Raw genomic sequence first — 27690 nt, forward strand, 5'->3', positions numbered from 1 at the left:
ATTTTTGTATCCTACTGTCCTTTATGAAACTTTTAAACTTTCCGAGGGAAGTGAAGCTCGTTTTTCACAGCAGGAACGAGGAGGGACAGCGGGATACAGGCTCTGAGGGGACAGCAGGGCTGGGAGGGAAGCTGGGCCTGCTGAGGGTTTAAAAGTGCTCTGTGAGGGGATGGCAGTGGAGCTCAGAGCTGTGGCATGGGGAGGAACATAAACTTTGCAGAAGGATGAGGAGATGACGGTGTGAAACCAGCCCTGCTGGTGCCAGGGGTGATGGCTGGGAGCCGCTGAGGGGAGGGGAAAGGAGAGGCCGGGACGGCGAGGCCCCGGCCCTGAGGGACCGCCCGCCATGTTGTTTGGCGTCTCCATAGCAACCGCCGCGCCTCCGCCGCCATCTTGTTTACCGTCACCACGGCAACGCGCCCGCCATCTTGTTCGGCGTCCCCACAGCAGCGCTCCCGGCCGGGCCGAGCCGGGGCCATGGCGGGCGCGGGGCGGCTGCACGACCTGGACCTCAGCGCCGAGGAGGCGGAGCGGCTCCAGCGCGCCTTTCGCGACGAGCGGTTCCGCGCTCTGTTCGCGGAGTACGCGGCCGAGCTCACCGACCCCGAGCAGCGCCGGCTGTACGAGGAGGAGGTGGCGGCGCTGGAGCGGGAGCGCGGCGTGGAGGTGCGCTTCGTGCACCCGACGCCGGGCTTCGTGCTGCGGACCAGCCAGGAGGGCTCCCGCCGCTGCTACATCAATGTCTGCAGCAACCCGCTGATGGGGGAGCCGCGGGCCCGCGCCGAGCGCGGCGGGCAGCGCTGGGAGCTGCCCTACAGCCTGGCCCCGGGCCGCGAGGAGCTGCGCCCCGCCGGCCGCCGCCGCCTCCTGTACGACGTGGTGTTCCACCCCGCGGCGCTGCGCCTGGCCGCCCGCAGCGCCCGCTTCCGCCGCCTGCTCCGCGACACGGCGCTGGAGGCCGTGGAGAGCCACTGCGGGGTGCAGCTGGACCGCAACAACGCCACCGTCCTGCGAGGAGTCTCCTACAAGGGCGTCCCGCAGGCGCCCGTCATCCGCTCCCCGCTGCCCGGCGGCGCCCCGAAGCCGCCCGACGACGGCGAGTCCCCGCTGCCGCCCTTCCCCTTCCCGCCCGCCGCTGCCCCGCCGCCCGCCGCCGCCCGAGGCTCCTCGCCCGCCGCGCCCCCGCCGCCCTCCGGCCCCACCACGCCGCGCTGGAGCATCCGCCACCGCTCCTACGTGGAGCTGCAGGACTACCGGCACTGCCGCGACTCCGCGCCCAGCCCGGTGCCGCGGGAGCTGGTGGTGACGGTGGAGCTGCCGCTGCTGCGCTCCGCCGAGCAGGCGGAGCTGGAGATCCGCGGGCGGGAGCTGCGGCTGGACTCGCAGTGTCCCGCCTACCGCCTGCGCCTCCGCCTCCCCTACGACGTGGACGAGAGCGGCGGCCGGGCCGCCTTCCACCGGGCCCAGCGGCAGCTGCAGGTCACGCTGCCCGTCGTGCTGCCGCCCGGCCCGCGGGAACCGCCGGCCCCGGCCGGGGGGCGGCTGGAGGGGACCGAGCCCGAGGGGCCGGCAGAGGCAGGGCCGGCAGAGGCGGGCGGCGGAGCGGCTCCGCCCCCGGAACTCGGGCCTGGCGGCGCAGCCCGGGGCACGTGTGGCGGCGGGGACCCCCGTGATCCGCTCGCCGAACCCCCGGCTGGCCCACCTTGTGATCCTCCCGCTGGTCCGTCTGCCGAGCCCCGCGCTGAACCACCCGCTGAACTGCCCCTAGAACCACTCTGGGACCCACCCGCTGAACCCTCGGGGGAACCTCCCGTTGATCCAACCTCTGAAGCCTTTGCTGACTCCTCTGCTGAACCCCCCGCTGAACCTGCCCCTGATCCAGCCTCTGAACCCGCCACTGATCCAACCTCTGAATCCCCTGCTGAACCTGCCCCTGATCCAACCTCTGAACCCCTGGCTGAACCTGCCCCTGATCCAACCTCTGAATCCGCTGCTGAACCTGCCCCTGATCCAGCCTCTGAACCCGCCACTGATCCAACCTCTGAAACTAGTCCAGATCCAACCTCTGAACCCCTGGCTGAACCTGCCCCTGATCCAACCTCTGAACCTGCCACTGATCCAACCTCTGAACCCGCCAGTGATCCAACCTCTGAACCCTTTGCTGACTCCCCTGCTGAACACCCCGCTGAACCTGCCGCTGATCCAACCTCTGAACCTGCCCCTGATCCAGCCTCTGAACCTGCCGCTGATCCAACCTCTGAACCTAGTCCAGATCCAACCTCTGAACCCCTCGCTGAACCTGCCCCTGATCCAGCCTCTGAATCCCCCGCTGAACCTGCCCCTGATCCAGCCTCTGAATCCCCCGCTGAACCCTCCACTGACCCCCGGTCTGAGCCCTTCACCGAGGCCGCCGCTGATCCCCCCGCCGACCCCCCCAGCGAGCCCCCGGCCCTGCCCTGCTCCGGTGCCGCTTCCCCCATCGCCAGCCCCGAGCCAGCCATGCCCACCGGGGACACCCCCCCACAGCCCTCCGAGGGCCACCCCAGCGAGATGGCCACGTGCCCTCCCTTCCGTGCCCGGCAGGACGAGGTGTCCGTCACGCTGCTCCTGCTGGTGCCCGGCATCCAGCCGCAGAGCCTCCGCGGGGATGTGGGCACGCACCACTACAGCCTCCGCTTCCGCACCCACGGCGCTGCCTTCGCCCTGTTCGTGCGCTTCCCTCCCGCCGCCGCGCTGCTGCGCCCCGAGAGCAGCGTCAGCGTCTCTGCCCACAACGCCGTGGTGGGGCTGGCCAAGGCCCCCGGCAGCACCGGGCTCTGGGACAGCTTCAGCTTCGGTCTGGAGCCCTCCGCTCTGCAGGTAACGCTGGTGACACCTTGGAGTGTCACCTGCCCGCGGTGCCGAGCGCTGGCTCAGGGAGGTGCGAGGGGCGGTTCGGAAGTTGCTGCTTCCTCCCAGAGCTGCTCCCGGATGTCAGTGGCGTGACCTGATTTGTGCGAGTTTTGTACAAGGTCACACCATGGAGCTGACACCTTCATCCTTGGAATTGGAATGACTTCTGCCTCCCATGCAAATGTTTTTTTCTAAGGGAAATTCTGGTGATGAATGAAAACGGTGCCTATGTCCTCTATGTCCTCAGTGCTCACTTGTAAAGCCCTGTAGATTGCTCGTGCAGCCTGCTCACACAAAGAAAGCTCTTTATGATACACCAGGCTTACACACGTGTGCACACACGGTCATCAAGTGTAGGGGAGTGTCCCTGTGTCTGTGTTTTGGGACAGAATTCCCATTCACAGCCACAGGAAGCCCCAGCAGTTCAACCAGAGCAGAGCAGCAAGCAGCAGCTGTGACCTGTCCTGCTTTGCTGGGGTAAAGCTTCACCTGCTCTGTCCGAATGTGATTCTCATTTAGTATTTTCTAGTTTTATAGGTTGTTGGGCAGTGATGCTCCCGTGGTGGGAGAAGGTGGGGTGGCTGCATCCAGTGTCCCCAAAGGGGTGCCCACCTTGTGACACTCTGTCCAGAGCCACTCACACAAGTTTTGTGGAGAACCACGTTCCTCTGTGAGCTCAGACTTGCAGACAGTTTCTCATGAGCAGGGATTAAAGCTGCACAGTTCTTGTGCAACCTTCTAGCCATGGGATTTGGAGTCTGGCTAGAGTTGAGAGCAATAAAATCCTCTGCAGTTTGGATCACGTGCAGTGGGATTGCACGTCCAGGAAGCTGGCAGGCTTCAGGCACATCCACAGGGACAGACTTGGCTTGGAGCAGCTTAATTGCTCCATCCCTCCAACTAGAAATGACTTGTGCACGATTTTGAAAGATATTTATCCAATTAGTGTTTGTGCAGCTGAAACCACGTCGAGTTTCCCATTTAGCAGCCACACACCTTTGACAGCAGCAGTTCCTGTGAAGCAGGAGCTGATCATTTCGGGGAAGTATCAAAGATGATGAATTTATGGAGAACCACCCACGCTGAGCTGTTTGCAGAGCATTTCCTTTGCTTTTACCGGAGCAGGAGCCTGCGAGTCTGTGCAAGTGGGGCCACAGAACACTCAGTGCTGCTGTTCACTGCTGTGATCTGGCACTGCCTGCTGCTGCCACGTCAGAAAAGCCACTGTGCAAACTCCTGCCTGTTTCTGTGCAGGTACTGAGGCTGCCCAGGGCACTGGTGGAGTCCCCATCCCTGGGAATGCTCCAAAAACCTGTGGATGTGGCACTTGAGAACGTGGGTCGGTGGTGAACATGGGGGAGGCTGGGAGTTTGGGATATGGATTTGTTATCCATATTGGAGGAACATTTTTGTGATTGAAAGGTTTTAAAAGGCCACCCAGTAATGGGATTTTTGGCTTTTTGAGTTTGAATGTGTTGATTTTATTATATATTGCAAAATGTGTTGGGTGGAGTCGGAGAAAGAGGTTGGGCATTAGTCATCAGCTTCCTGGCCATTCATTCACAGAGGACTCCAAGAAATTCTCCTGGCCTCCAGTCCTTCTGGACACTGGGCCTGCAAATTGAAGCAGGAGAAATAAACTGAAGCCATTTGTCCTGTTTGCTTTCTTTTAAAATCTGTGCTATTTCCCCAAAGTGCCTGGGAGCTGCTCAGAGTGAAGGGAGAAAAATGAATATTTAATTAGAGCCACGATTACTCGCTGCCTTCTGGCCATTAACCATTTGTTCCTGGTCCCTTTTCTCCTTCTTGTGTTGATTCCTTGCCTTTGTCTGATGCCACCTTGGGGGTTTTCCTGCCTTGAGTCTCATCCTGTAAATCAGAGCTGTGCTTCTGGCACTGAGACCTGCAAGGAGTCACACCAGTCCCTGCAGAGTGCAGGGCAGGGCAGTGCCCAGAGGGAGCTCCTGGGGCTGAGGCCTGCAGGAATCTCATCCTGGAGCAGGAATCTCATCCAGGAGCAGGAATCTCATCCTGGAGCAGGAATCATCCTGGAGCAGGAATCTTATCCTGGAGCAGGAATCTCATCCTGGAGCAGGAATCTTATCCTGGAGCAGGAATTTTATCCTGGAGCAGGAATCTCATCCTGGAGCAGGAATCTCATCCTGGAGCAGGAATCTCATCCTGGAGCAGGAATTTCATCCCGGAGCAGGAATTTTATCCTGAAGCAGGAATCATCCTGGAGCAGGAATCTCATCCTGGAGCAGGAATTTTATCCCTCACCTCCCAGTCTGCTGGTTGATCATCTCCTCTCTCACAGCAGCACTGCCAGAGGATGGTGCCTGCCAAAAGTGAATCATGGAATAGTTTGGGTTGGGAGGGATCTTAAAGCCCAACCAATTCCATGGGCAGGGACACCTTTCCCTATCCCAGTTTTCTCCAAGCCCTGTCCAATGTTTTTAACAGCCCTGGAATTCCTGCTCTGCTCCATTTTGGGAGGTCGATGGAGGCCAGGGGTTGCTGTGGTGTTCCATGGAGCAGATTTCTCCCTGGCTGCCCCTCCAAGCCTCGGTGGCTTCTCAGTGCCCTCTGAGGCTGCCTGCCCACATCATTGCCATTAAATTTCAATTCCTTCTTGGAAGCTGGTCTGATCCACGTGCTGCTAGAAGAATGAGTTGGGCTCATCCTTAGAGCACCATGCTTGAAACAGAACTTCAAGAGCTGCTTTTGCTTTTGTAGTCAGCAGTGCCCGAATCCCTGTGCTGGAAGAGGATCTATTTAGAGCTCAGAGATCTCTATTTAGAGTTTCCATAGATGCCAAGCAGTTGGAATTCCCAGCCCAGCAAGTTCCTCTTTCCAGGAAATCTCTACAGTGCCCTGCTCCTCCCTGGACTTTAACTGGGAGGGGTTTCCCTCCTTGGCCAAACCAGAACGTCCCCACTGCAGCTGGACTGGATGATCTCGGAGATCTTTCCCATCCTCTTGATTCTGTGACTTGTTATGGTGACCAGAAATCCTATAAAAATAAAGATTCCATAACTTTGAACGTTGTGAGCTTAGGGTCACGTATTTCAGGGGTTTAAAAGCCACCTTTTGTCACTGCTCTGCTGCTCAGCCACTGCCCAGAGACCACAGTGCTGATCCTTCTGCTCCAGGCCCTGTTTTTCCAGGGAATAATCTCATGACCAGAGGGAGCTGCCTGATTTCCCCACTGCCACAATCTCAGCTCTTTGCCTGGAAATACCAGCCGTGGGCTGTGCTCTGCTCTTTGCAGTTCTCCCTCTATCCCTTCTACACCTTTTGCTTCAATCCTGGGAATTCAGGCCTGGGAAACTCCAGAGAATTCCCCTTCATCTCCAGACAACACAGCCTGGGGAGAAAATGACGAAGGAGAAGGGCTGGGAGTGAAATAACCATTAATACAATTTGTAAGGCTGCCAGGCAGGGGTTCTGAGAACATGTCTCAGTGTGTCCTGGTTTCTGGCAGTGCTGGAGCTGGGCAATTATGGAAATGGTGCCTTTGGAATGTCTGGGAATGTTTGGCCTGCTGGGGTTAAATGCTGGATTCCTCACAGAAATAAAAAGCAGTTTTCTGGGGGTGCATTGAGCTGCTGAGACTCGGGGCCTCAGTTCTGGGAGCATGTGAAGCACAGCTGGCAGGGAATTAATTCTGCACTTTTGGGGTTGTGTCTGCTCATTTTCATGGGATTAGGAAAAGCCTGGTTCATGCAGGAATTCCCGTTGAGGCTGATCCACACCCTTCCTGCCCCTCTCAGGGGCCTGCAGTGGGTTTGCTCAGAGGATGTGTGCTCATTCCTTTGGTCAGTTCCCCCTGGGTACCCCTGGCTGGGCAGGGAATTGCAGCCAGCCCATCCCTTTCCTAAAAGGCCCTGTCAGATCTTAGGGAGAATATTCAGATTTAACTCACATAAACCCCACAGGGCTCCAGAGAGCAGCAGGGAGCAGAGGAAAACAGAGGAAATATTTCCTCTGCTTTCCTATGCATTGCCTTTTTTTTTTTTTTTTTTACATTTACAGGCTGAAAAGGATTATATTGAACATTCCTGAGGAGTTGATGGTTGGAGCTGGGTCTGAGTTAGGCTGTCTGGGAGGGATCCAAATGGGAATTGCTCAGAGATAGGGAAGTTTTGTTTGACTTTCCTGGGAGTGTTGAGGCCTCCATGCAGGATGTTCTACATGGGTGTGATTTTTCTGCTTGGCACAGCCACCAGTGCCTTGTGGAGGAGACCCTTTGGAAGCTCCTGGTGCTTTTTCCTTCAGAAAGCAGCTGGTAAAAAAAAAGTGGAGCTGTTGGAACAAGTCCAGAGAGGCCATGGAGCTGCTCCAGGGCTGGAGCTGCTCTGGAGCCAGGCTGGGAGAGCTGGGAATGTTCCCCTGGAGAGGAGAAGGCTCCAGGGAGAGCTCAGAGCCCCTTGCAGGGCCTGGAGGGGCTCCAGGAGGGCTGGAGAGGGACTGGGGACAAGGGATGGAGGGATGGGACACAGGGAATGGCTCCCAGTGCCAGAGGGCAGGGATGGGTGGGAGATTGGGAATTGGGAATTCCTGGCTGGGCTGGAATTGCCAGAGCAGCTGGGGCTGCCCCTGGATCCCTGGCAGTGTCCAAGGCCAGGCTGGACACTGGGACACCCTGGGACAGTGGGAGGTGTCCCTGCCATGGCAGGGCTGGCACTGGGTGGGATTTAAGGTCCCTTCCATCCAGACCATTCTGGGATTTTGGGATAAGTGCCCCTAGAAGAGGCTGAGCCTGGGAAGGTGATCTGGGCTGATCCAGCCTGGCCTTGGGCACTGCCAGGGATCCAGGGGCAGCCCCAGCTGCTCTGGGCACCCTGTGCCAGGGCCTGCCCACCCTCCCAGCCAGGAATTCCCAATTCCCAATATCCCATCTGCATTTCCCTGCATCACTTGTGTGGAGCTGGAGGTGCCAGAGTTCTGCTGCCCCTGGCACTGGGACCATGTGGGAAAGGCCAAGGGCTGGAAGTGTCCCCAAGGGCTGGAAGTGTCCCCAAGGGCTGGAAGTGCCCCTTGGGCCAGGCTGGGCTGTCCTTGTCCTCGCTGTGCTCAGAATTTGGGCTCTTAGGATAAAAGTGTTCCTTGGTTGGAGAGTCAGCCAGGCATGAAGCCTTGGGAGCCGTTGGGCCGTGTCAGACATGGATGTTTTAAACCTTTCATGGAGAAATCCAGCCTGCAGAGCTGTTTTGCTCTCATTTCCAAGCTATTTGGAGTTATAATTTTCAATTTCCAAGCTACTATAAAGACTTATTGTAATAGTCAGGGGTTACTCCTAAGATGCTGCTGCAAACTGGGGCTGTTGGATGTAATCCTCCAACAGTTTATTTTTGGTTCAGTTAATTCTGTGCTCAGCATTTCAAGACTCTTGGCAAGTTTTTTGGGAGGTCAGAGAAGGACAAAGAAGGAGAACACAACAAACTTATTATTTCACATTTTTCAAAGTAATCCCTTTCCCGAGCTACATTAAGGACCATAATTAGTTTGCTTCTGCTATAAAACAAACTAATTTCTGAATAGTCTTTAATTGGAAGCTGCATTTTGGGAATACCATGGCTGCACAGAACAGTTATGTCAGGAAACATTATTAACCTGCTGCTGAAGCTCATCAAAGCTTCTTTGGAGCTCTTTCATCTTTGCAGTTGTGAGCACCTTGGAAAAGTTCCCATTTCACTACAGGTACCAAAACTTTGAGCCTCAAACTCTCAGCTCTCAGAGCTGGCTTGTGCTGGGACCCCACAAATGCAGAGGTCAGCAAATCCAGGTCCTTTCCCATACTGGCATCAGTTGTTGGGTTTGGATGAGAGAGGCTGTGGCTGCCCCATCCCTGGAGGTGTCCAGGGCCAGTTTGGATGGGGTTTGGAGCAGCCTGGGACAGTGGAAGGGTTGGAACTGGGTGGGATTTAATTCCCCTCCCAGCCCAACCCGTTCTGAGATTCCCTGATCCTCTCATTACAGGAGCCACCAAAATAATGTCAGCTTGAAATCTGTCCTGCTTTTCAAACTTGCAGCCTGTGTGGGAGGTTACTCTGGATGGAAAGTGTCTTCAGTGAGGAGAAATTAAAGCAGAATGAGCCCATCTGAGAGCTGGGGGCAGCCGGGGGGGAGCTCCCGGGGCCGTGAGACACAGGGATGGCTTTGAGTGATGAAGTGTTCCAGAAACCAAAGTCATCCCTGCTAAGGTTTATGTTAATTTAGTCTCAGTTTAGTCACAGGGAAAAATGAATGTGTACCAAACAGCAGATGACAGTGTGTGCAGGGAAAAACAAATTAAATTCCAAGTTGCTAAGAGAGCATCATAAATACCAGAAAATAAACGGCTTAAATTGAAGAATTATTTTACAAGGTCATTGAAATCAGCTGCAGATGGTTGTCCTCTGTTTGCTCTGGCTTGGAAGGCAGAGCAGGCTTTAGAATAAATTCCTGGATCATTTTTTTCCAAGGTCTGTGCTCTGATAACATCTGCAGTCATACAAATGCCTCGGTGTGTGCTCCCCCTGAATGCAAAGCCTGAGTTACAGTGGAGCAGGCTAATGATGGTCACCTCCCTGACAGCAAACACACCCCAGGTCTGGGATTTATGGCAGCCCATGGGGCAGGGATGGGATAAAATGGGAAATACTTCTGGGAATTCAGTGCTGGGCTGGGATGGAACTTGGTAAAATTGGTTTGTGCAGTGAGGCAGAATTAAGGGAGCAACAGCACAAGGGATTCCTTTTTATCCTTGTTTAAAGCACTGATTATTCACAGGATTTGGGAATATTCTGAGCTGGAAGGGACCCACAGGAATCAACCAGGGTAGCTCCTGGCCCTGCCCAGACCCCCAGCAATCCCACCCTGGGCATCCCTGGCAGCTCCTGGAGCAGCCTCGGGGCTGTGCCCATTCCCTGGGGAGCCTGGGCAGTGCCAGCAGCCTCTGGGGGAAGAGCCTTCCCTGGTCATAGACCTCCCATTTGGTTTTTCTTTTTTAACTGCATTTTCTGTGAAGAAAACACTTTTTTTTTTCTTTAATCATGAAGAAATTCTCCAGAAAGATTCAGGGTGTTTGTGGCCAAATTGCAAAGTCCTGATTGCTCTGAGGAGGAGAGGCTGTCCCTCACACAGCCACGGCTGCCAGAGGCAGATTCAGAGGGAAAAGAGATTATTTTCCTCATTTTATGGAGGAAAAGTGGGATGGGACTTGGTGCAAGCTGGTCTAGTGGAAGGAAATGAAAGCTCCTGAAATAGATCCCGTGGCAGGGGTCGGGGTGAGACGAGCTGTGAGGTTCCCTCCAAGCAAAGCATGCTGTGAGTCCCTGACTCTGGTTCTTCTGCTGGGTGAGGAGGGTTGTGCTTTGCTCTCCTTGGGAGTGCAGGCACCAAAATCCCAAACCCCCTGTCTGTGCTCTGGGGGCCAAGCAGTCCAGGGCAGAGCTGGGAATTCTCCTCCTGAGCTGCCCAAGGATGGAGCTCAGAGCTCGTGGGAGATTTTGTGTCTGCAGCCCCTGCCCTGTGCTGTGCCCTGACCCCTTCCCCTGAACCCTGCAGAGCATTTCCACAGCCCAAAGCTCTGGCAGATCCCTCTCTGGCAGGCAGGAGAGGATGCAGCACGAGGGAATAAGAATCTTTAGGCTTTGCCTGCAGAAATGCAAGAAGCAGGGATGTTCTGAGAGGGTTTTCAGTCAGGGCAGCTCTGCTGCACTTTAATCTCTCCCCAAACCATCCCAGCATCCAGTGCTGGCTCTTTGCCTGGATTGTAATCTTTCTGGATAGAAAATGAGTCCAGTCCTCTGCCTTGGAAAACCAACAGTTCGTGTGTTCTGACTTTCCATATTGTGATTTCTAGTTTAACTAGTGGAAAAAATAGGACTCTGGCTTATTTTTCCAGTCCTGGTTTGGTTGTTTTTTTAAGATGAGGGTTAAATTTTGTACCTCAGACACAATGTGACATCTGGCTGTGCATAAGGCTCCATCCACAGGGGGCCAAAAATGTGCAGAATTGTCTTTTTGCCTCTTGGTCTGCAAGATGTCAGCGATAATTGAATTTAACTTTCATTGGATTGACACGAGGGTTGAACTGGAGCGAGAAATTTAAAAGTGTGACTTCATGTGGAAGGTTTGCAACTTGTCCCTGCTATTTCCAATTAAATAAGGAAGGTAATTCCCAGAACTTAAACCTCTGCTCCAGGTCAGACCATTTTTATTTTGTCTGTCCTTCCCCTCAGCCTGCACAGATGATGTGTGAGTAACACAAGGACAGGGAAGCCTCTGCAGCTCCTGTGGAACTGCCCCTCCAGGAGATATTTCAGGACCTTTAATTACCTGTAACTGATTTAAATCTCCAAACCCGCAGCAACACGTTTGAGGTTGTTTGTGAACAGCCTGGAAACACACCCCAGGCTGTGTCTCTGCCTGTGGATACCTCTCCTTTTTTTTTTTTTTCCCTTGTTTTTTTTCAAACTGGCTTGTCTGCACGGAGATCAGAGCAGCCTCAGTGGCTGGGTGTGAAATGGATCCAGCCCTGAGTGCTCCAGATCTGATCTCGGGCTGAGGATCCTGCAGTGCCTCTCCAAGGAGGTGTTTGTGCTTCCCTGCAGGCAGCCAGGAACAAGCCCTCAGCAGTCTGACACCTTCCTGCTGTTCAGACAGGTGAGGAAGGTGGAACGAGGTTGGGACAAATCCTTTTTCAGTGTCTACATCTCTGGATTAGTCACCCATCCAAAGAGAGAAATAATATTTCCTTTATGTTTGGTAGGGTGCAGATTTGTACTTTGAAGCAAAATGAGCTAAGCCCTGGTTTGAATTCATTTCACCTCATTCTTTGAATGTCTGCCTTAGAATTTCTCTGCCAAGACTTGAGTGTGCTGTGAAACTTGGGAATTGCTGTCCTGGCTTTCTTTGCAGGGAGTTTTCAGCCCCAGTAGCCCTGCAGTGGAGCACAAAAAGAACATAACCTGCTGTTTCTCTCTTTTCCTTCAGGAGAGATGGTTTGTCAGCGAGGAGAGCCTTGATGGATTTCTAGGCACTGCTTCCTGCCCTTCCCCTTGCTCCCAGTCAGCCCTGGAAAGCCAGGCATTAATGGAAGTGCTGGATGTTACTGAGGACAGAATTCAAATCAGGCTGGAGGTAAGGATCCAGGAGCAGCACAGGCTGATTTGTGTTCCTCTGCAAGATCCTCTCAAATCCCACTGAGCCAGCTTTGTTCCTGTTTTGTCCTGAGGAAGCAGGGACAGCCCAGGGCTGGGGTTATCTGCAAGGGAAAATGTCAGTTTTCAGAAGTAAAACTTGTGTTCGTGCCATTTCACGTGACCAAAGGATTGAAACCTCCTCTGTTTCATTTGGAGGGTGCAGAACTGTGATCCAGTCATTTAAAAAGTGATTTTTCCTTGCAGGAATAGCTCACCCACTCAGCCTTGTACAGGTAGAGAAATCCTAGAGGGTTTTGTCTGGGAAGAATCCTGCCTCATCTTTATTCAATCCATGTATGGGAGTACTCGGTGGGTTCCTGTTGTGTAGATAATTAAACATGAGGCTATTAATCTTAAACACTGGTCTCAAATTCAATCCTTGTAGTTTGGGGCCTCATTCAGGCTCTCCTTCCTGTGTCTGGAACAAGCCAGGCTGTTCCTGGGATCTGCCACGGGATTAAATTGTCCTCCCTTGGCAAAATGGATGGACAGATGAAGAAATCAAAATGTTCATTTTGTGAGGAGGAAAATGTGAGATAAACCCCCCACGTTCACTGGGATCCCTGGGTAGGCACTGCATCCAAAATTCAGATGAAACTCTTCCTGAAGGGAGGATAAGGAGCAGGAAGCAGCAGGTCCCTGCTGTGGCCGTGGCCTGGGGACTGCAGCTGGGGTTCATGTTCAGCTGGGTTACTGGGAGGCAAGTTCAGAGGAAGCACACGACCTCTGGAGCTGGGCTGGAGCCTGAGGAGTGTCCCAGCACAGTGGATCCAGCTCAGCTGTCACAGCTGCTGTGGGCTGGACACAGAAAAATGGAATTCTGAGTGTTGGAGAGCAGATGAGTCCCTTTTGGGACCTTAAATCATCCCATTGCTGCTCCTGTGCGGGGCCAGGGTTGGGCTTTGTGGGAAATACAGTAAAGGTAGGAAGGTTTTTAGAAGGTTGTGAAAGCAGGTTTTTAAAATAGAAAGAGTAGAAATTCAGAGTTAGATGTAAAGTTTGAGAGTAGAAAAGTTAGAATAGTGTAGTGAGTAAGGATATGAAATAGAAGTTTGGGTTTTAGGTTTGGTTAAGGCAGATTTTGAGATGGTAGAAAAACATGTTTAGTATGCCATTGGCTAGAAAGTTTTTAAATGTTCTGTAGCAGAAAAGTCTTTGCTGCTCACAAGATGTAAACTATTACCATCTTACAATTACCTCAGCCATATCATAAGACTAATGCCACAATAGAACTCAAACCCCACATCCCAGCAGTCCCATCCCATGGATACAAACTCCAGCTCAGAGCTGGTGATTCCTGAGGGTCCCTTCCAGCTCAGGGCATTCCATGATCGTGTTCCTCTGGGAGAACTGTCCGTCTGGAAAGGACTCCCTGGTGTTTCCTGAGTTTCCTGTGGTTTGGGGGTGTGAGAGAGAGACTCTCTCTGAATCCATGACCCAGCTGCTCTTGGATGGATCCTGCCTGATCCTGACTCTCCACTGACCCAGACCTCTGAGGCACCAGCAGGATTTTGCCAGAACTCCCAGTAATGGTGAACTGGTTGGACAAGCACCTCTCCCAACTCCTCCTCTCCCGAGGCAAACTGCAATTCCCAGATCAGCCCCACAGGCCAGGAATTTCCCTGATTGCAGGGTTCCAGCCTTGCAACAAGAGCTGAGATCCCCTGGCTGATTCTGTGGCCGCTGGGATTTGGGGATTTGGGGGTCAGGCTGGGTGTGGGGAGTGGCTGCTGCTGGAAAGGAAAGCAGGAAACCCTGGGGAAGCAGAACAAGCTCCCTGCCCCTCATTCCCAGCCACCAGACAAGAGCAGGAAAACCTCAGCGCTCACTTGGCTTCTGGAAGGAGAATCGTGGAATCACAGCCTGACTTGGAACCTTTAGGATCATCTGCAGGGACACTTTCCACTATCCCGGTGGAGCTGAGCTGTTGGAGAAACAAATCTCTCCTGTCTTTGTGTGCACAGCTTGTTCCAGCTATGAAATAATTCATTTATTTCCTTGACAGCCACAGGAACGTGATGGACAAGGAGCACTTGGCAGCTCAGGGGGAGCCCTGGCTGGAAAGACCGACAGCAGCTACCCCGAAAGAAAGGCAGAAACAAAGTGTCCTGCAGCCGGGGGAGGTGCTGCGGGATCCAGGCCGGCTCCCAGCGCTGGAACAAAGGCAGCAGCAGGCTGTGCTTCATCCCACTGTGGGCAGCCTGAACCTCCTGCCTCCCGCTCAGCCACTCCCGGCGGATCTGCGAGAACCGAGCCCGATTTAGAAAGTGCTGCAGCAGCAGGAGACACAGCCCCGGCCCCGGGAGCAGCGGGAGGGCTGCAGGGGGGTGGGGACAGGGATGGGGATGGGGACAGGGATGGGTCCCCCATCCTGCGGGAGGTGAACCCCGAGGACGGCAGCGAGCGCATCCTCCGCGCCCACCGCACGCACTGCCCCCTGCACTTCCACAGCTCCCTGCTCTACGAGCTGGACTAATGTCATTGTTTCACCGTTTCCTTCCTTGTTGGATGCTTGTTCTGACTTCCATATGGATGTTCGGACTTCCATGGAGGCCGCGGGTTCCCACTGACACTGGTGCAACACCGAAACTTTCTGTTGTTAAAGTTTAACAATTCCCGTATCTGTTGCAATCATTTTACTTATAAGAAAAGTTGCCGTTGGAGGTGATTCTGAGCTCCTGGAAAAAAAAAATGTATCTTTGTTGTTTACATAAATTTTTTATTCTCTTGCCACGTTTCAGGGATTATTTGTATATCTCCTCAGTCTAATGGCTCCCTCGGGAATGGAGCAGTAGTCATCATTTTCCAAACCTTTCATTTTGTGATAACTGCAGGATTAGACTCGCAGTGATTCTTTGCAATCAAATGAAATTTCTAATTACCCGGAGAAGTTCTAATTAGTCTCCTAGAAATAATCAACATTTATACCCTGTATTCCATCCTAGTGCTGTGCTTCGGATCTGCAGCACCCAGATATCCCCAGCTGAACAAATCCATTGCACAAGAGCATCCTCTGGGTGCATGTCTGCTCTGAAGTATTTACAACTGGTGAAATGGATTCTCTTTAGCCAGATTAGATTTATTTTTCTCAGTTTCCCTCGAGTTTCAGCGTTTTTCACCTCCCTAAAGCAGAATAGCCAAGAGAACACATCTAATAATAAACTTCCTGTTCCCCTTTCTCACTGCTGCTGAAGCAACTTCTGGTTTTGTTTGAGGTGCTTTAGAGGAGAGGTAATTTTGCCTCGTTGCAGGGCTGCTCTGGCACTGCTGTGACATTGCAGTTGGGGTGTGTGGTTTCAGAGCTCAGCAGGAGCCACAGCTGCCCAAAACACCTGCCCTGCCCTCCCTGGTGGCATCCTGCTGGAGCTTTGCTGGGCTCAGCTTAACCCCCTCAGCTTTTTGGGAGAGGGCTCCGAGGCAGCAGCACAGCTTCAGCACCAGCCCCGACCCAGTGGAACAGAACACGGAGCAATTACCTTGCAAAATTGTGGGTAAACAACCCCTGGAAAAAGAAAAAAGCAGCATTTTCTTTCTCTGACATATTTCTGTGTTCTACAAAAGCTGCTGAGGTGCTTCTGCCACAGCTGAGTTGACAGGGGAGTGGCATTAAAGCTGCTGGAGCATTCACAGACGGCTCCGTGGCCCCAGCTCAGCCCCTTCCCACCACACAGCAGCAGTTTTCACACAGCTAATTTGAAACAACTTTAAAAAAAAAAAAAAAATCCAAACAAAAGAGGTGTTGTGCCACCAATTTGCTACCCTTTTCTGCCTCAATTAATGAGTATCATTAAAAATGTAATGAAGTTAAATGCACACTGCTAGAAGGAGTGATGGCACGTGTCCAGCCCTCAGGATTAAAGAAGAGAAACTCCCCCCTCCTTCCCATCCTGACTTTTTAGGAACACGAGGTGACATCATCTTTTTGCTGACAATCAAGAACTTCTCTAGGCTTACAAAACAACGGAATTTTTATTTCGGCAGAACTAAAAAAATCATATATTTATCTACATCGTAGTAAAAACAATGAGATTTATTTTCTTTTCATCCTTCATATATTCATCGACACAGCGCAACCGAACCGGGACTGGGGGATCGGGCGTGAGATGACCCCGGGTGGGACCCCAGGCACCACCAGAGCTTTGAAGCACCAAAAAAGATGCACTTAAAAGTGTTCTCCTCCTCCTCCTCCTCCTCCTCCTCCTCCCAGCAAACACAGCAGCAGGTCACTTTTTGCGTAGGGGCTGCAGCACGTCACCCGTTTCCAAAACGTGGTTGCCAAACATGAGAGATTACTATTTTGGGACACCTTTAAACAAGAATGTTTATTCATATTAAAGCAGAAACCAACTGATAAATGCTGTTTATACACATGTGTGTGCCTGGAAAGGACACAATGGAACAAGTCAAGGAGAAAAGGCGCTGCGAGGAGGATCCTCACTGGAGTCTGCGGTAGCTCTTACAGAGTTCGTGGTCCCTGATGTCTCCCCACCCTCCGTTCTTGACGTGAGGGGACAGGGGAGCCATGGAGTACCTTTTACTGACACTCATCGCCTCGGGAAACAGGTACTGTTGGTTGCTGTTCAAGAGAGAATCGATTTTGGCACTCTGGGTGGACGGTCTGCAGGACTTCTTGTGGTGCATGCCACAGTCCCCCGTGTGAAAAATCCTGGGGATTTCGGGAACCAGCACTTTCCAGAACTTTGGAAGACAAGAGACAGTCAAGTGCTGCAGAGTCCAGTCCCAGTTGTAGTCATCGTAGGTGCAGAAGGCGTCCGTGCACTCGATGAGCTTCTGGTAGGTGTCTCTGCCGAAGGCCATGCCCATGTTGTGCTCCGTGGACTTCCACGTCTTCATCTCCACCTTGTCGGCGCGGCCGGCGAAGCCGCCCCGCACGGGGCTGTAGGTGCCCAGCGACACGAGCTGGCACTCGGGGCACTCTCGCTGGCGCAGCGCCCAGAGCCGCTTGAGGACGTGGTAGAAGTCGGGCGCCAGGTAATGATCCTCCTCCAGGAAGAGCACGGGCCCCGCGTGCTCCCGCAGCGCCCGCACGCGTTCCCACACGAAGTGCAGCTTCCACCACCAGTGGTGCTTGGTCTGCGCGAAGCGCGCCTCGCGGTAGTGCCCGAACGAGTCGGGGAACTCGGCGTTGATGCAGCCCAGCCGCAGCGCCGCCGCCTTGCCCACGTCGCGGGGGCAGTCGCGGGGGTCGTGGCCCGGGAACTCGCGCGGGTACAGCTGGATGCTGAACGGGAAGAACACCTGCAGCACCGGGCAGAAGTCCACGCGGGCCGCCAGCCGGTTCAGCTCCTCGGCCCACAGGTCGTGGCTCAGCACCAGCAGCACGTTCTCCACGCCCGCCGCCCGCCGCAGCGACTCGAGCAGCAGCCGCAGGTGCTCGGCGCGGTCGTGCACCTGCACCACGAGCACCACGTCGGGCCGCGCCGGGAAGCGCCCGGCGTTCCGCACCGGCTGGTCGAAGTTCAGGCGGTACACGAGCGAGCGGTAACTCAGCGTCGCGTTCTCGGACAGCACCTCCGCCGCCACGGCGGCCGACGCGTTGGCGGCGGGGCGGCGCGGTACCGGCGGCGGGGGCTCGCTGACCCGCGGCGGCTCCCCGGTGCTACCGGGACCGCCCCGCTGCTGTTGCTGTTGCTGTTGCTGCTGCAGCTGCTGCTGCCGCCGCCGCCCGCCGCCGCCGGTGCCCCAAAGCGCCAGGGCGCAGAGCGCTAGCGCCAGCGCCAGCAGCAGCACCTTGCGCTTGTAGACGCGCAGCCGCATCGTCCCGGCGGCGGCGGCCCCGCTCCGCCGCTCCCGCCGCCGCCGCCGCCGCCGCCGCCGCTCCCGCTCCCAGCGCGCGCGCGCCGCCGCCGCCCCGCGCGCACACGTCGCCGCTCTCCATTGGCCGCCGCTGCGGCGACCGCGGCCTCGCCATTGGTCGGAGAAGCCGTCAATCAACTCCTCGGCGCTTCCGCCGCGCAGGGGGGGCCGCGCAGCCGCCGCAGCCGCACCGCGCTCTGATTGGGCGGCGCCGGGAGGGGGCGGGGCCAAGGCGTGAGTTGCGGGGCGGGAAGGGGCAGCGGAATCCTTCGGGAATGGGCAAAAAAGGGAAAATAACTCTGGACATGCAAGGAAAACACACGGAAACCAGTCGGGATCCGCGGGAATAACACAAAAAATAAATGAATACTAGGGTTGAAAAACTGCATGTTAAAAAGCATTCTGCAATGACAAGAATAAGGTGAGAAATCATTCTAGAAACGCAGGAATAAGGTAAAATTATTGTAGGATTGGAAGAATAAGATAAAATAACTCTAAGATGGAAAGAAAAAAATTCTAAGATTTACAGAATAAAACAATTCTAGATTTGAAAGATTAGTATTATGAGCCCTTTCTTGAATGGTAAGAGTTAAAACATTCAGATTAATTAATGCTAGAATCGCAAGTATAAAATGACTCCTAAGTTTTCAACACCAATGTCAGAGTAAAATAATTCCAGAATTGCAAGGACAAGATAAGGAAACTGTCCCAGATCCCTGCAGGGATGGGGACTCCGTTGGTGTCCCATGCCAAACCCTCCTCTCCATGGAGAAATCTTCCCAAAATCCAAACTAAACCTCCCCAGCTGGCACTCAGTGTGCTCCAAGCCATCACATCTTCCAGGGAATGGGATTCCTAAAAACTTCTCACAATAAAATAATTCTAGATTTGAAAGATTAGGATTATGAACCCATTCTTGAATGGGTAAGAATTAAAAAAATTCAGATTGATCAATTCTAGAATTGCAAGTATTTGTTCCCTGCTGTTCCCATCTCCCAGTCATGGAGCAGCTGACGAGACAGGACATAAAAGAATTTGTGGATATGCTCAACATTTTGGTGCCATCCCCAGAAAAATACCAGCAGTTAACTCCTGGAATAGACTGGATGGAAAACCCCTCAGAAAAAACACAATCCACACGTGCATGGAAGGCTTTCAAAATTTAATCAGTCAACACAGTGAAACAAATTCCAGAATGGTTAAAACAGGAGGATTAAGAAACAAAGTTTCAGGCACATATTTAGAAAAAAAGACATTTCTGGTATCACAAAGAGAGAAACCCCAAAAACAAACGTTTGCTCTGGTAAAAACCCAGCAATGCTGGTCCCTGCTCCGAGTGGGAATGTTGTAACAGAACCTTTAAAAAAAGAAGCACCTGGGATTCTGTAACTGCTCTGGATGTGATTTCTCCTCCGCTGGCAAGAGGGGAGTGCAGTCCTGGCCTGGCAGAGCTCAGGGCTCCTGTGGGGAAATCTGGGATAAATCCAAATTCCCTTTGTCCTTCCAAGAAGGAACCACTTCCCCACAAACACAGAAAGCCCTGGCAGCAGGAAAAGGGAAATACATTCGGAGGAAGGTTCTCTGCAGCTCAGCACTGCCTTGTGCTCCAGGCAGAGGAGATTCCAGAGGGGGAGGAGGTCAGGCTGTGTCCCCTCCCATCCAGAGGGGGACAAGAGCCAGGCCAGGCCAGGCCAGGCCATGTCCACTCCCTCCCAAAGGGGCAGAAGAGCCAGGCCAGGCCAGGCCAGGCTGTGTCCCCTCCCTCCCCGCAGGGAGCGCCGGTGACAGCGCAGGTGACACCTCCAGGCTCCTCCATCCCGTGGTGGCAGGTGTCAGGCGTGGCTCTGCAGGTGCCTGTCCAGGAACTGGGAGTAGCAGTGCAGGGAGCAGAAGTAGCAGAGCACGGGAGCGTCCGTGCCGCCCATGTTGTCCACGAGCACCACGGTGTGCGCCACGTGGTGCAGGTTCATGGTCACCGTGATCTGGATGAAGCTGCTCAGGCAGGCGCTGCCGCAGCGACACGTCTTGGCCACCTCCAGATCCTTACACAGGTGGGAAGGGAGGAGGTGGCAGCCATAAGGGATCCTGTGGGGTGAGAGGAGAGAGGCTGAGCTCAGCACACAGTGAGCTGTGCCACCCAAAGGAGGGACAGGACACAGGCACCGGCCATTCCCAGCGCACGTGATGCCTTCAGTTTCAGCTTTCATGCTTTCCAGACTCTTACTCCACTGGTAAGTCTATTTATATTTATACCTATATATAAAAAAACCCCCACATATATTTATATATACATATATAAATGTACACACATATATAAATATGTATATATACATAAATATATGTATATATACACACTCTATGTATACATATATATGTATTTATATACATATATACATATACATACATATACAAGTGATTATGAATTGTTGAGGCATTGTTAGGTCCTCAGGAAGGGCTGAGAATTGACTCTAAGTTCTCAGAAGGCTGACATATTATATTATATTATATTATATTATATTATATTATATTATATTATATTATATTATATTATATTATATTATATTATATTATAATTACATCATATTACACTATTTAATATTATATAATATCATATTATATCCTATTATATTATATCATATATTACATTATATCATATTATATGACATTATATCATATCATATTACATTATATCATATCATATTAAAATTATATACTAAAACTATACCAAAGGAAGAGAAAAGAGACATCAGAAGGCTAGAAAAGAAATGATAATAAAAAACCTATGACTGACCAGAGTCCCGACACAGCTGGACTGGGATTGGTCATTAATTAAAACCAATTCACATGGAAGCAATCAAAGATGCACCTGTTGGCAAGCAGCCTCCAAAGCACATTCCAAGCAATCAGATAATTACTGTTTACATTTCTTTTCTGAGGCTTCTCAGAAGAAAAATCCTGGTGAAGGGATTTTTCATAAAATATGTCAGTGACAGACACACACACATGTAATTCTGAACTTCGTATCAGGTGTTTTAGCAGGTTCTCCTCACAGCTCAGTCCCACAGAACAATCCTTTCCCTCTCCTCAGTCCCACAGAACAATCCTTTCCCTCTCCTCAGTCCCACAGAACAATCCTTTCCCTCTCCTCAGTCCCACAGAACAATCCTTTCCCTCTCCTCAGTCCCACAGAACCAAGGACACTGCTGCAGCTTTGGGCCCAAAAAGTGTAAAACCAGGGAACTGAGGAGAGCAATCCAGGAGGGTGGGACTGCATCACCTGGAGCTGGAACTGGACAATGAACCCCAATATGGAAATGGGCCAAAACTTAGAAAAGAGTGAAAACTTGTGACTCTGAGTCCATCTTGGGTGGAGCCACAGCCAGGCTCTTGTGCTGCCCGAGGTGTGTCCTGTGAGGCCTTTAATAAATCCCCACTTTATTCCTTTAACTCTGCCCAGCCTCTGTTCCAGGGAGCCTCTCCAGGCCTCACACAGACATGGAAAACCAGAAATTTGGGACTGAAATGCCACTTCCTGAGATTTTAGGACTGAAATGCCACTTCCCAAGGCAGTCCCTAAGGACATGAACTCTGGGACACACCCCAACAGGGAGCTCACAGCAATCCTGGCAGCCTGGGCCACAGCCAGCTGGGGAATTAGAAAGATTAAGTGAGAATTAGAGAATTAAGGGAAGATTAAGAATAATGAGACAGCTGGGCACGTTTGTTCTTCCCTCACACTCTCTGAGTCCCACCCTGGCCTGACACAGCACCCACCATTTACTCCTCCCTCTTACACCGAGGAGTAGCAGGGTTGAAACACAACTCAGAGAAAGCAGGAGATAAATGGAGCCTTGTGCAGCAGCACTGCCCTGCAGGCAGGAAATTAAAAGTTCTCCTGCTCCACAGCTCTCTCCATCCATCGTGCCAGCAATGACATCCAGAGTTGGGAAGGGGAATTGCTCCTTTTGGAATTGACAGTGGAGCTGTTTTGAGCTTGGGGTACAAAGCAAATGATTCCCCTGTGGAATTCTGTCGGGGTGGCTGAAGTGTGGGGCTCAGCAGTGCCCAGCTGGCACTCCAAACTCAGCACAGATCCCACTGACTCACATCCTGCCTCCACCTACACACTCCCAAGTCTTTCCACACACCATCACTCACACAGCTAAGACTCCTCTGGTGGGCTTTTTTTTTTTTTCCCACCTTAATTTCAGAACACCTTTTTTCTGGGAAAAACATTATCAAGAACTCTGGTACTTTCCCAGAATGAAGACTGGTTTCCAAACATTATCTTTGCACCTTCTCCTTCTGTTTCATTCCTTTCTCAAGGTTTTTACAGTAACTGAAATCTGACCAGTGCTGAGGAATTAAATCCTCTAGAAAAAAACCCTTGATATTTACATCAAACCCACTGCAATTTACATAACATTGGGAAAGGAGACATGTGGGGGGTTTAATTATAAAATCAGCAAGGTCAGCAGTGGGTGATTTGGCCCAGAACATGTGGTGGCTCAGCTCCCTTCAGGGTGTGCCTGTGGATGCCTTTGGTGCAAATTTCTGCACGATTACCCCGGGTTTAATGGGGCACTGCCCACCCTCAAGGCAGCAACGGGCACAGGGTGCAGATTAGGGACACTTCCAGCATCTCTCTCCTCCTTTCTGTGCCAAATTTCTGTCTTTGTGCTCCCTTCCCACCCAGAGCAGGGTGGGAGCAGAGCTGCTGGTACCTGGAGGCTCCTGGTACATAAAGGATCAGGGGTGGAAGTGGTGTGGGGGAAGAGGAGGGAGCTGATAACAAACAGCAGCCTGGGAGGGTGGGATTTACTTGGTGAAATCATATTTTTTAAATTACCTCAGAGCTGGGCTCTGAATAAGTCAGAACACCCTCACTCCAACACCAAGGGAAATGAGGAGCCCAAGGAAAACCTGTGGCAGAGGAAAGGCTGCAGAAGTGGCTCAGGGTTGTAGAATTTATTCTCTTTTCCCAAAGTTGGCCAAAAATATTCTGTTCATCCCCCTTTGGTGGATGAAAACGTTTCAATCTCTGCCTTTCCTTAAATGCTTCCAAAGGCACCAACTATCCTTATCCTGATGACTTGACAAGGGAAATTCAAAGGAATTTTCATCCTAGGAAGTTAATAGGTGAGAAAAGAGGCACTGGGGGGAAAGGAAGGAAGCAGGTGAGGGAGGGCAGGTGTGAAGGAGCGGTGCCAGCTGTGCCCTCCCTGCCCTTACCTGTGATTGACGGTGGCCCTGGCAGCACACTCCAGCAGAGTCAAGGGGATCTTCAGCTGGATGTTGGGAACCAGCGGGTTGGGCTGCTCGAAAGGATTCCCAAAGAGGTCCAGGTTCTCCAGGGAGAGGTTCCTGAAGTCCCAGGGCAGGAAGGGCAGCTTGTTGCGCGCGGCCGACAGGAAGCGCAGGCGGCTCAGCTGCCCGATGCGGCAGGGCAGGCGCAGCAGGGCGTTGTCGTCCAGCCGCAGCTGCACCAGGCCCCGCAGCTGGCAGAACTCCAGGGGCAGAGCCTGGATCTGGTTCTGGCTCAGGTCCAGCAGCTGCAGGGATTTCTGCAGGCCGGAGCTGCACAGGGCCCCGCTGAAGGCCTCCAGGTGGTTGTCGTGCAGGTCGAGCTCCTGCAGGCACACCAGGTCCCCCAGCGTGGCCGGCAGCTGCTTGATGTGGTTGTGGCTCAGGTCCAGCTTGCGCAGCTTCTTCAGGCACAGCACCCTGCTGTCGATCCTGGCCAGCTTGCAGTACGAGGTCTGCAGGTGCTCCAGGGAGAAAGGGAAGCTCTTGGTGAGGGGATAATCCCTCCTGGAAGTGATGATCATTTTGGTTTTGGGTTTCTCCACGTCGGAGTTCTTTGCTGGGACCAGAGGTGAGAGAGGGAGGACTCCGGTGTCGTTGCCTTGGTGAGCCAGTCTCACGGCTGAAAGGAAAGTCTTTAAATTGATCACATTTGCCTGCAGGGGAACACAAGGCTGGAGTTAAACGTTCATTATCCTGGTTATTAACTCTCTCTGAGCTGTTCTGTGTGTGTCACTCAGCAGGGCAGTGGGATGGGAGGGGGAACAGCTCTGTTATGAATAGTCCTGGTCAAACTGTGCTGCAGCACCCAGGGAAGGAACAAAGCACCGAATCCACAGCTGGAAACGAAGCACAGAAAAAAACCCTGATGCACTGGGAGATCCCTAAAATCCACCAAGATAAAGGACTGCTACAAACACACATGGGGAAATCAGAGCTCTAAACCCTGAGGCAATAATTCCTGGAAGTGTCTAGGAAAGAAAAGGATGGAAGCTGGGGTTGAATTCAGCAAAAGGAAGGAGCAGTCAGTGCTTGTGGCCACACACAGCTCTGGCTGTGCCTGCAGCAGGCAAGAGGCAAATTCTTTGCAAAGACCAAAAAATGCTTGAGTTGGGATACAACAGTTTGGCAGTAGAATTCCAGGACAGTTGTGGTTGGAAGGGGTCCTAAATCCCATCCTCTTCAACCCCCTCTTCAACATCTCCCACCGTCCCAGGCTGCTCCAGCCCCAGTGTCCCACCTGGCCTTGGGCACTGCCAGGGATCCAGGGGCAGCCCCAGCTGCTCTGGGAATTCCATCCCAGCCCCTCCCCATCCTCTTAGGGAACAATTCCTAGTTCCCAATCTCCCATCCATCCCTGCCCACTGGCAGTGGGGAGCCATTAAAGGCTCCCACCAACTCTCAATATCAGAGTATCAAGTGATCTGTATTTTAAATAAAGATCCAGAAAACTCCAGAAAACAAAATGCATCTGTTACACTGATTTGATTCACTTCTTTAAAGATTTGTGACCAAATCTTTCTCCTCTACATTTTCCAGCAAGTCTCTGCTCGAGCTGATGTGCAGCTGAGAGGCACTGAGCTGAAAAGTGAATTCTCAAATAAAAACCACATTGCAACCAGGGGAAGGAAAAGAAAGAACTAACTTGGGGTTCTGAGAGCCCAGAGGTTGTCCTTGTGTTCCCAGGTGTCACTTGCCCAAGCCCAGGGACACAATTTGCACCTCAAAAACAATTTTGCTCCTAAATGTGTTTGCTTAGACCAAATTTGAGAGGGTTCAGAACTAGAGCACACAATGTGCTGTAAGCACCCAGTACAAGAAAACAAAGATATTGGAGATAATCCTGGATGGAAATGTGGGAGAAATAAAGACATTAAAGGTCAAACTTAACTTGACTGCATGTGTAAACTAAAATGATAATTTTCCTTAAGCATTCCAAGCACAACTCCTGCTGTGACATCTTCCAGAGGTGGGGAGGCTGCACAACAAACTCCTTTGTACCCAAGGTTATCCAGGGAAGCTGGGGCTGCCCCTGGATCCCTGGAAATGCCCCAGGCCAGGCTGGATGGGGCTTGGAGCAGCCTGGGACAGTGGAAGGGGTGGATGGGATGGGATTTAAGGTCCCTTCTACCCCAGACCAGCCTGGGATTCTGAGACCACCAGCCCTCATGATCTCAGCCAGTCTAACACACACATTTAGCTACAGAATTTCCCCTCATTCCAGGCAGATTTGTGGCATTTCCAAGATCACTAAAATGGGAATTAAGTCCAAAAAGTCCTCCAGATCTGTAAGGACCAAGTGAAATAAATATTGCACGCCAGAATGAAGTTACAGGCAGGATTTCTTTGCTCTCAAGCACAATTCCCTCCACAAGCCCTCCCCTAAGGGCCATGTGAAATCTCCAAACCTCTTGCTGAGAAACCCTGAAAAAAAGAAAAAAGAAGAAAACAAATAATTACTTGGAAGAGCTCAGGATGCAATTTCCTGCCCCAAGCCCGAAGTCTCAGCCACACAGACAATGCTGGAAAAGGAGTTTAAATCGTGTTGATGCCTCCCAAGTGTGAGAGCTCTGAGGCACTGGGAGCTGAGGTGGATCCAGGGAAGCAGGTTCAGACCTGCTGAAGGGAAACAAACCCCAGGAAACAGCCAGGATTTGTTATTTCTGCTCCAGGGGTGAATGCTCTGCACTGATGTTTCCAGCTCCATTCCTGAGCTGGCTGAGTGCAGCAAATCCAGTGCCTGGCACAGCACAAGCAGGAGGATTTCACATAACCAATACTCCAGTCTTTGGAAATCTCTTTCCCACAAAGTTTTTGTTCATCTTTGAGAGTTAAGGAGCTTTTCTGTAATGAAGTAATAAAAATCTGGCAGAAAACTATGGAAAAGGGATGAAACATCTTAAATTTGGGTTCTGGAGATGGAGAGCTTAAGAGGAACCTGTAATATTTTGAGATAAACTTTTTGATTTCTCACTCTTCAGCAGAAAAATTCAGAGTAAAGGAAGCAGAAGTTATTCTGAATCTAATACAAAAGCTTTAGATTTTCCAAAATACAGAGCACACTGGCTTCTAACAGGAAAGAAATAACTGGGTTTGGTGTCCTCCCTTCCTATTTAACCCTTTAACAGGTTGATAAAATTAAGGCTGCTTTCCTCAGATTCAGGTAACAGAAGAGAAAAAGGATTTTCTAATCCACCAATCAACATTATTTGCTTTTATTTACACAGCCTGACTCTAAAGCTCTAGGTAAGAACTCAGAGGTTTTACAAAGCCTGTTTTACTTTTCTCTCCCATGGAGCTACAAAAGATTCCTGCAACAGGCACAGAAGACAAGGACATGAGAATTTAGTAATAGCACATGTTTTTATGGGTGAGTTTACAAATCCTCTGGGAACTGTGAATAAATACAGAGGAATTTGAAATAAGGGGAGATGCTGCCTGTGCCCTGCTCTGTGTGTGCTTTGAAAGCCACGGTGAGGACAATGATGGTTTTGTCCACAAAAACAAGAGGATTCTCAATTTTTTTCCATGGGAAAAACTGTAGGGAACAACAATTTCATGGAGTTTAAGGCCAAAGACCAACATTGCATCCGAGAGCTGAAAAAAATCTTTTTTTTAAAGAAGCTGTTTAGCAAAGCATGAAAATGGACTTCTGAAGCAGAAGAGTTAAAACACAGCCCAGAAAAGAGGGAATGGCTCCCAGTGCCAGAGGGCCGGGATGGATGGGAGATTGGGAATTCCTGGCTGGGCTGGAATTGCCAGAGCAGCTGGGGCTGCCCCTGGATCCCTGGCAGTGCCCAAGGCCAGGCTGGACACTGGGACACCCTGGGACAGTGGGAGGTGTCCCTGCCATGGCAGGGCTGGCACTGGATGGGGTTTAATGTCCCTTCCCGCCTTGGCGCGGCGGGTCAGAGCCCGGTGAGCCGCGGCCCTGCCGCCGCTCCCGTTCCCGTTCCCGGTGCCGGTCCCACCTTGCTGAGGCACAGATCCACCGCGGGCTCCCGCAGCCGCACCGTGGCCTTTCCCTCCTCCACGAAGCGCGTGAAGAGCCGCTCCACGTTCTGCTGCACCTGCGGGCACAGCGGGCTCAGCGGCCGCCCCGGGGCACCCCCGCCGCGTCCCGGCCCCCGCCGCCGTCCCCACCTTGTACCGAGCCCCGCCGCGGTCCCGCGCCGTGCACACCATGAGGTAAATCCCGGCACCGGCAGCGCCGGGCGGGCGCCCGAGCGACAGCAGCGCCCGCGCGGCGCGGCCGCGGCCCCGCAGCCCGCAGGTGGGCAGGAGCCGGCTGAGCACCTCCACCTCGCACTGCAGCCGCATCCCGGCCCCGGTCCCGGCCCCGGTCCCGGCCCTGGCACCGGCCCGCGCACGGCGGGCGGCGCCGCCGGGGGCCTCCCGCGCTGTGCGCGCACAGGCGCCCGCCGCGGTGCCTGCCCGCCGCGGTGCCTGCCCACCGCTGCCCGGTCCTGCCCGCCGCCCGCTGAGG

At 52.7% G+C, this 27690-nt stretch overlaps 3 protein-coding genes across 6 annotated transcripts; 1 reads left to right on the forward strand and 2 right to left on the reverse strand.

The window, feature by feature from the left end:
• Positions 1-50: 50 nt before the first annotated feature.
• On the forward strand, positions 51-14812 carry DNAAF2 (dynein axonemal assembly factor 2). 2 transcript variants are annotated; one of them, XM_059850712.1, is made up of 4 exons: positions 51-2299; positions 2336-2859; positions 11875-12021; positions 14089-14812. In XM_059850712.1, exons 1-4 carry the CDS (start codon positions 478-480, stop codon positions 14557-14559), a joined length of 2964 nt encoding a protein of 987 aa, XP_059706695.1. In that variant the 5' UTR covers positions 51-477; the 3' UTR covers positions 14560-14812. The 2 variants fall into 2 exon arrangements, with proteins under 2 accessions (XP_059706695.1, XP_059706694.1); XM_059850711.1 differs by having other exon boundaries at positions 51-2859.
• A 1283-nt stretch (positions 14813-16095) lies between these two features.
• On the reverse strand, positions 16096-17908 carry MGAT2 (alpha-1,6-mannosyl-glycoprotein 2-beta-N-acetylglucosaminyltransferase). The gene has a single exon (XM_059850716.1). It carries the CDS (start codon positions 17859-17861, stop codon positions 16518-16520), a length of 1344 nt encoding a protein of 447 aa, XP_059706699.1. The 5' UTR covers positions 17862-17908; the 3' UTR covers positions 16096-16517.
• Positions 17909-19045: 1137 nt separating this feature from the next.
• LRR1 (leucine rich repeat protein 1) lies at positions 19046-27595 on the reverse strand. 3 transcript variants are annotated; one of them, XM_059850718.1, is made up of 5 exons: positions 27355-27593; positions 27176-27274; positions 25613-25628; positions 23133-23860; positions 19046-19985 (listed from the first exon to the last, which is right to left on the reverse strand). In XM_059850718.1, exons 1-5 carry the CDS (start codon positions 27522-27524, stop codon positions 19733-19735), a joined length of 1266 nt encoding a protein of 421 aa, XP_059706701.1. In that variant the 5' UTR covers positions 27525-27593; the 3' UTR covers positions 19046-19732. The 3 variants fall into 3 exon arrangements, with proteins under 3 accessions (XP_059706701.1, XP_059706702.1, XP_059706703.1); XM_059850720.1 differs by having other exon boundaries at positions 19803-19985; positions 27348-27595; XM_059850719.1 differs by lacking the exon at positions 25613-25628 and having other exon boundaries at positions 27348-27590.
• Positions 27596-27690: the final 95 nt, after the last annotated feature.

The sequence above is a fragment of the Haemorhous mexicanus genome, chromosome 6 (genome assembly GCF_027477595.1).
Source record: "Haemorhous mexicanus isolate bHaeMex1 chromosome 6, bHaeMex1.pri, whole genome shotgun sequence".
Taxonomy (NCBI): domain Eukaryota; kingdom Metazoa; phylum Chordata; class Aves; order Passeriformes; family Fringillidae; genus Haemorhous; species Haemorhous mexicanus.

Coding starts and splice junctions, on each gene's coding strand:
- MGAT2 (XM_059850716.1), bottom strand. CDS start 17,861: ATGCGGCTGCGCGTCTACAAGCGCAAGGTGCTGCTGCTGGCGCTGGCG.
- LRR1 (XM_059850718.1), bottom strand. CDS start 27,524: ATGCGGCTGCAGTGCGAGGTGGAGGTGCTCAGCCGGCTCCTGCCCACC. Junction 27,275..27,354: donor CGGGACCGCGGCGGGGCTCG/GTACAAGGTGGG, acceptor CTGTGCCCGCAG/GTGCAGCAGAACGTGGAGCG. Junction 19,986..23,132: donor AGGGCCACCGTCAATCACAG/GTAAGGGCAGGG, acceptor CTCACCCCACAG/GATCCCTTATGGCTGCCACC.
- DNAAF2 (XM_059850711.1), top strand. CDS start 478: ATGGCGGGCGCGGGGCGGCTGCACGACCTGGACCTCAGCGCCGAGGAG. Junction 2,860..11,874: donor TGGAGCCCTCCGCTCTGCAG/GTAACGCTGGTG, acceptor CTTTTCCTTCAG/GAGAGATGGTTTGTCAGCGA. Junction 12,022..14,088: donor GAATTCAAATCAGGCTGGAG/GTAAGGATCCAG, acceptor TTTCCTTGACAG/CCACAGGAACGTGATGGACA.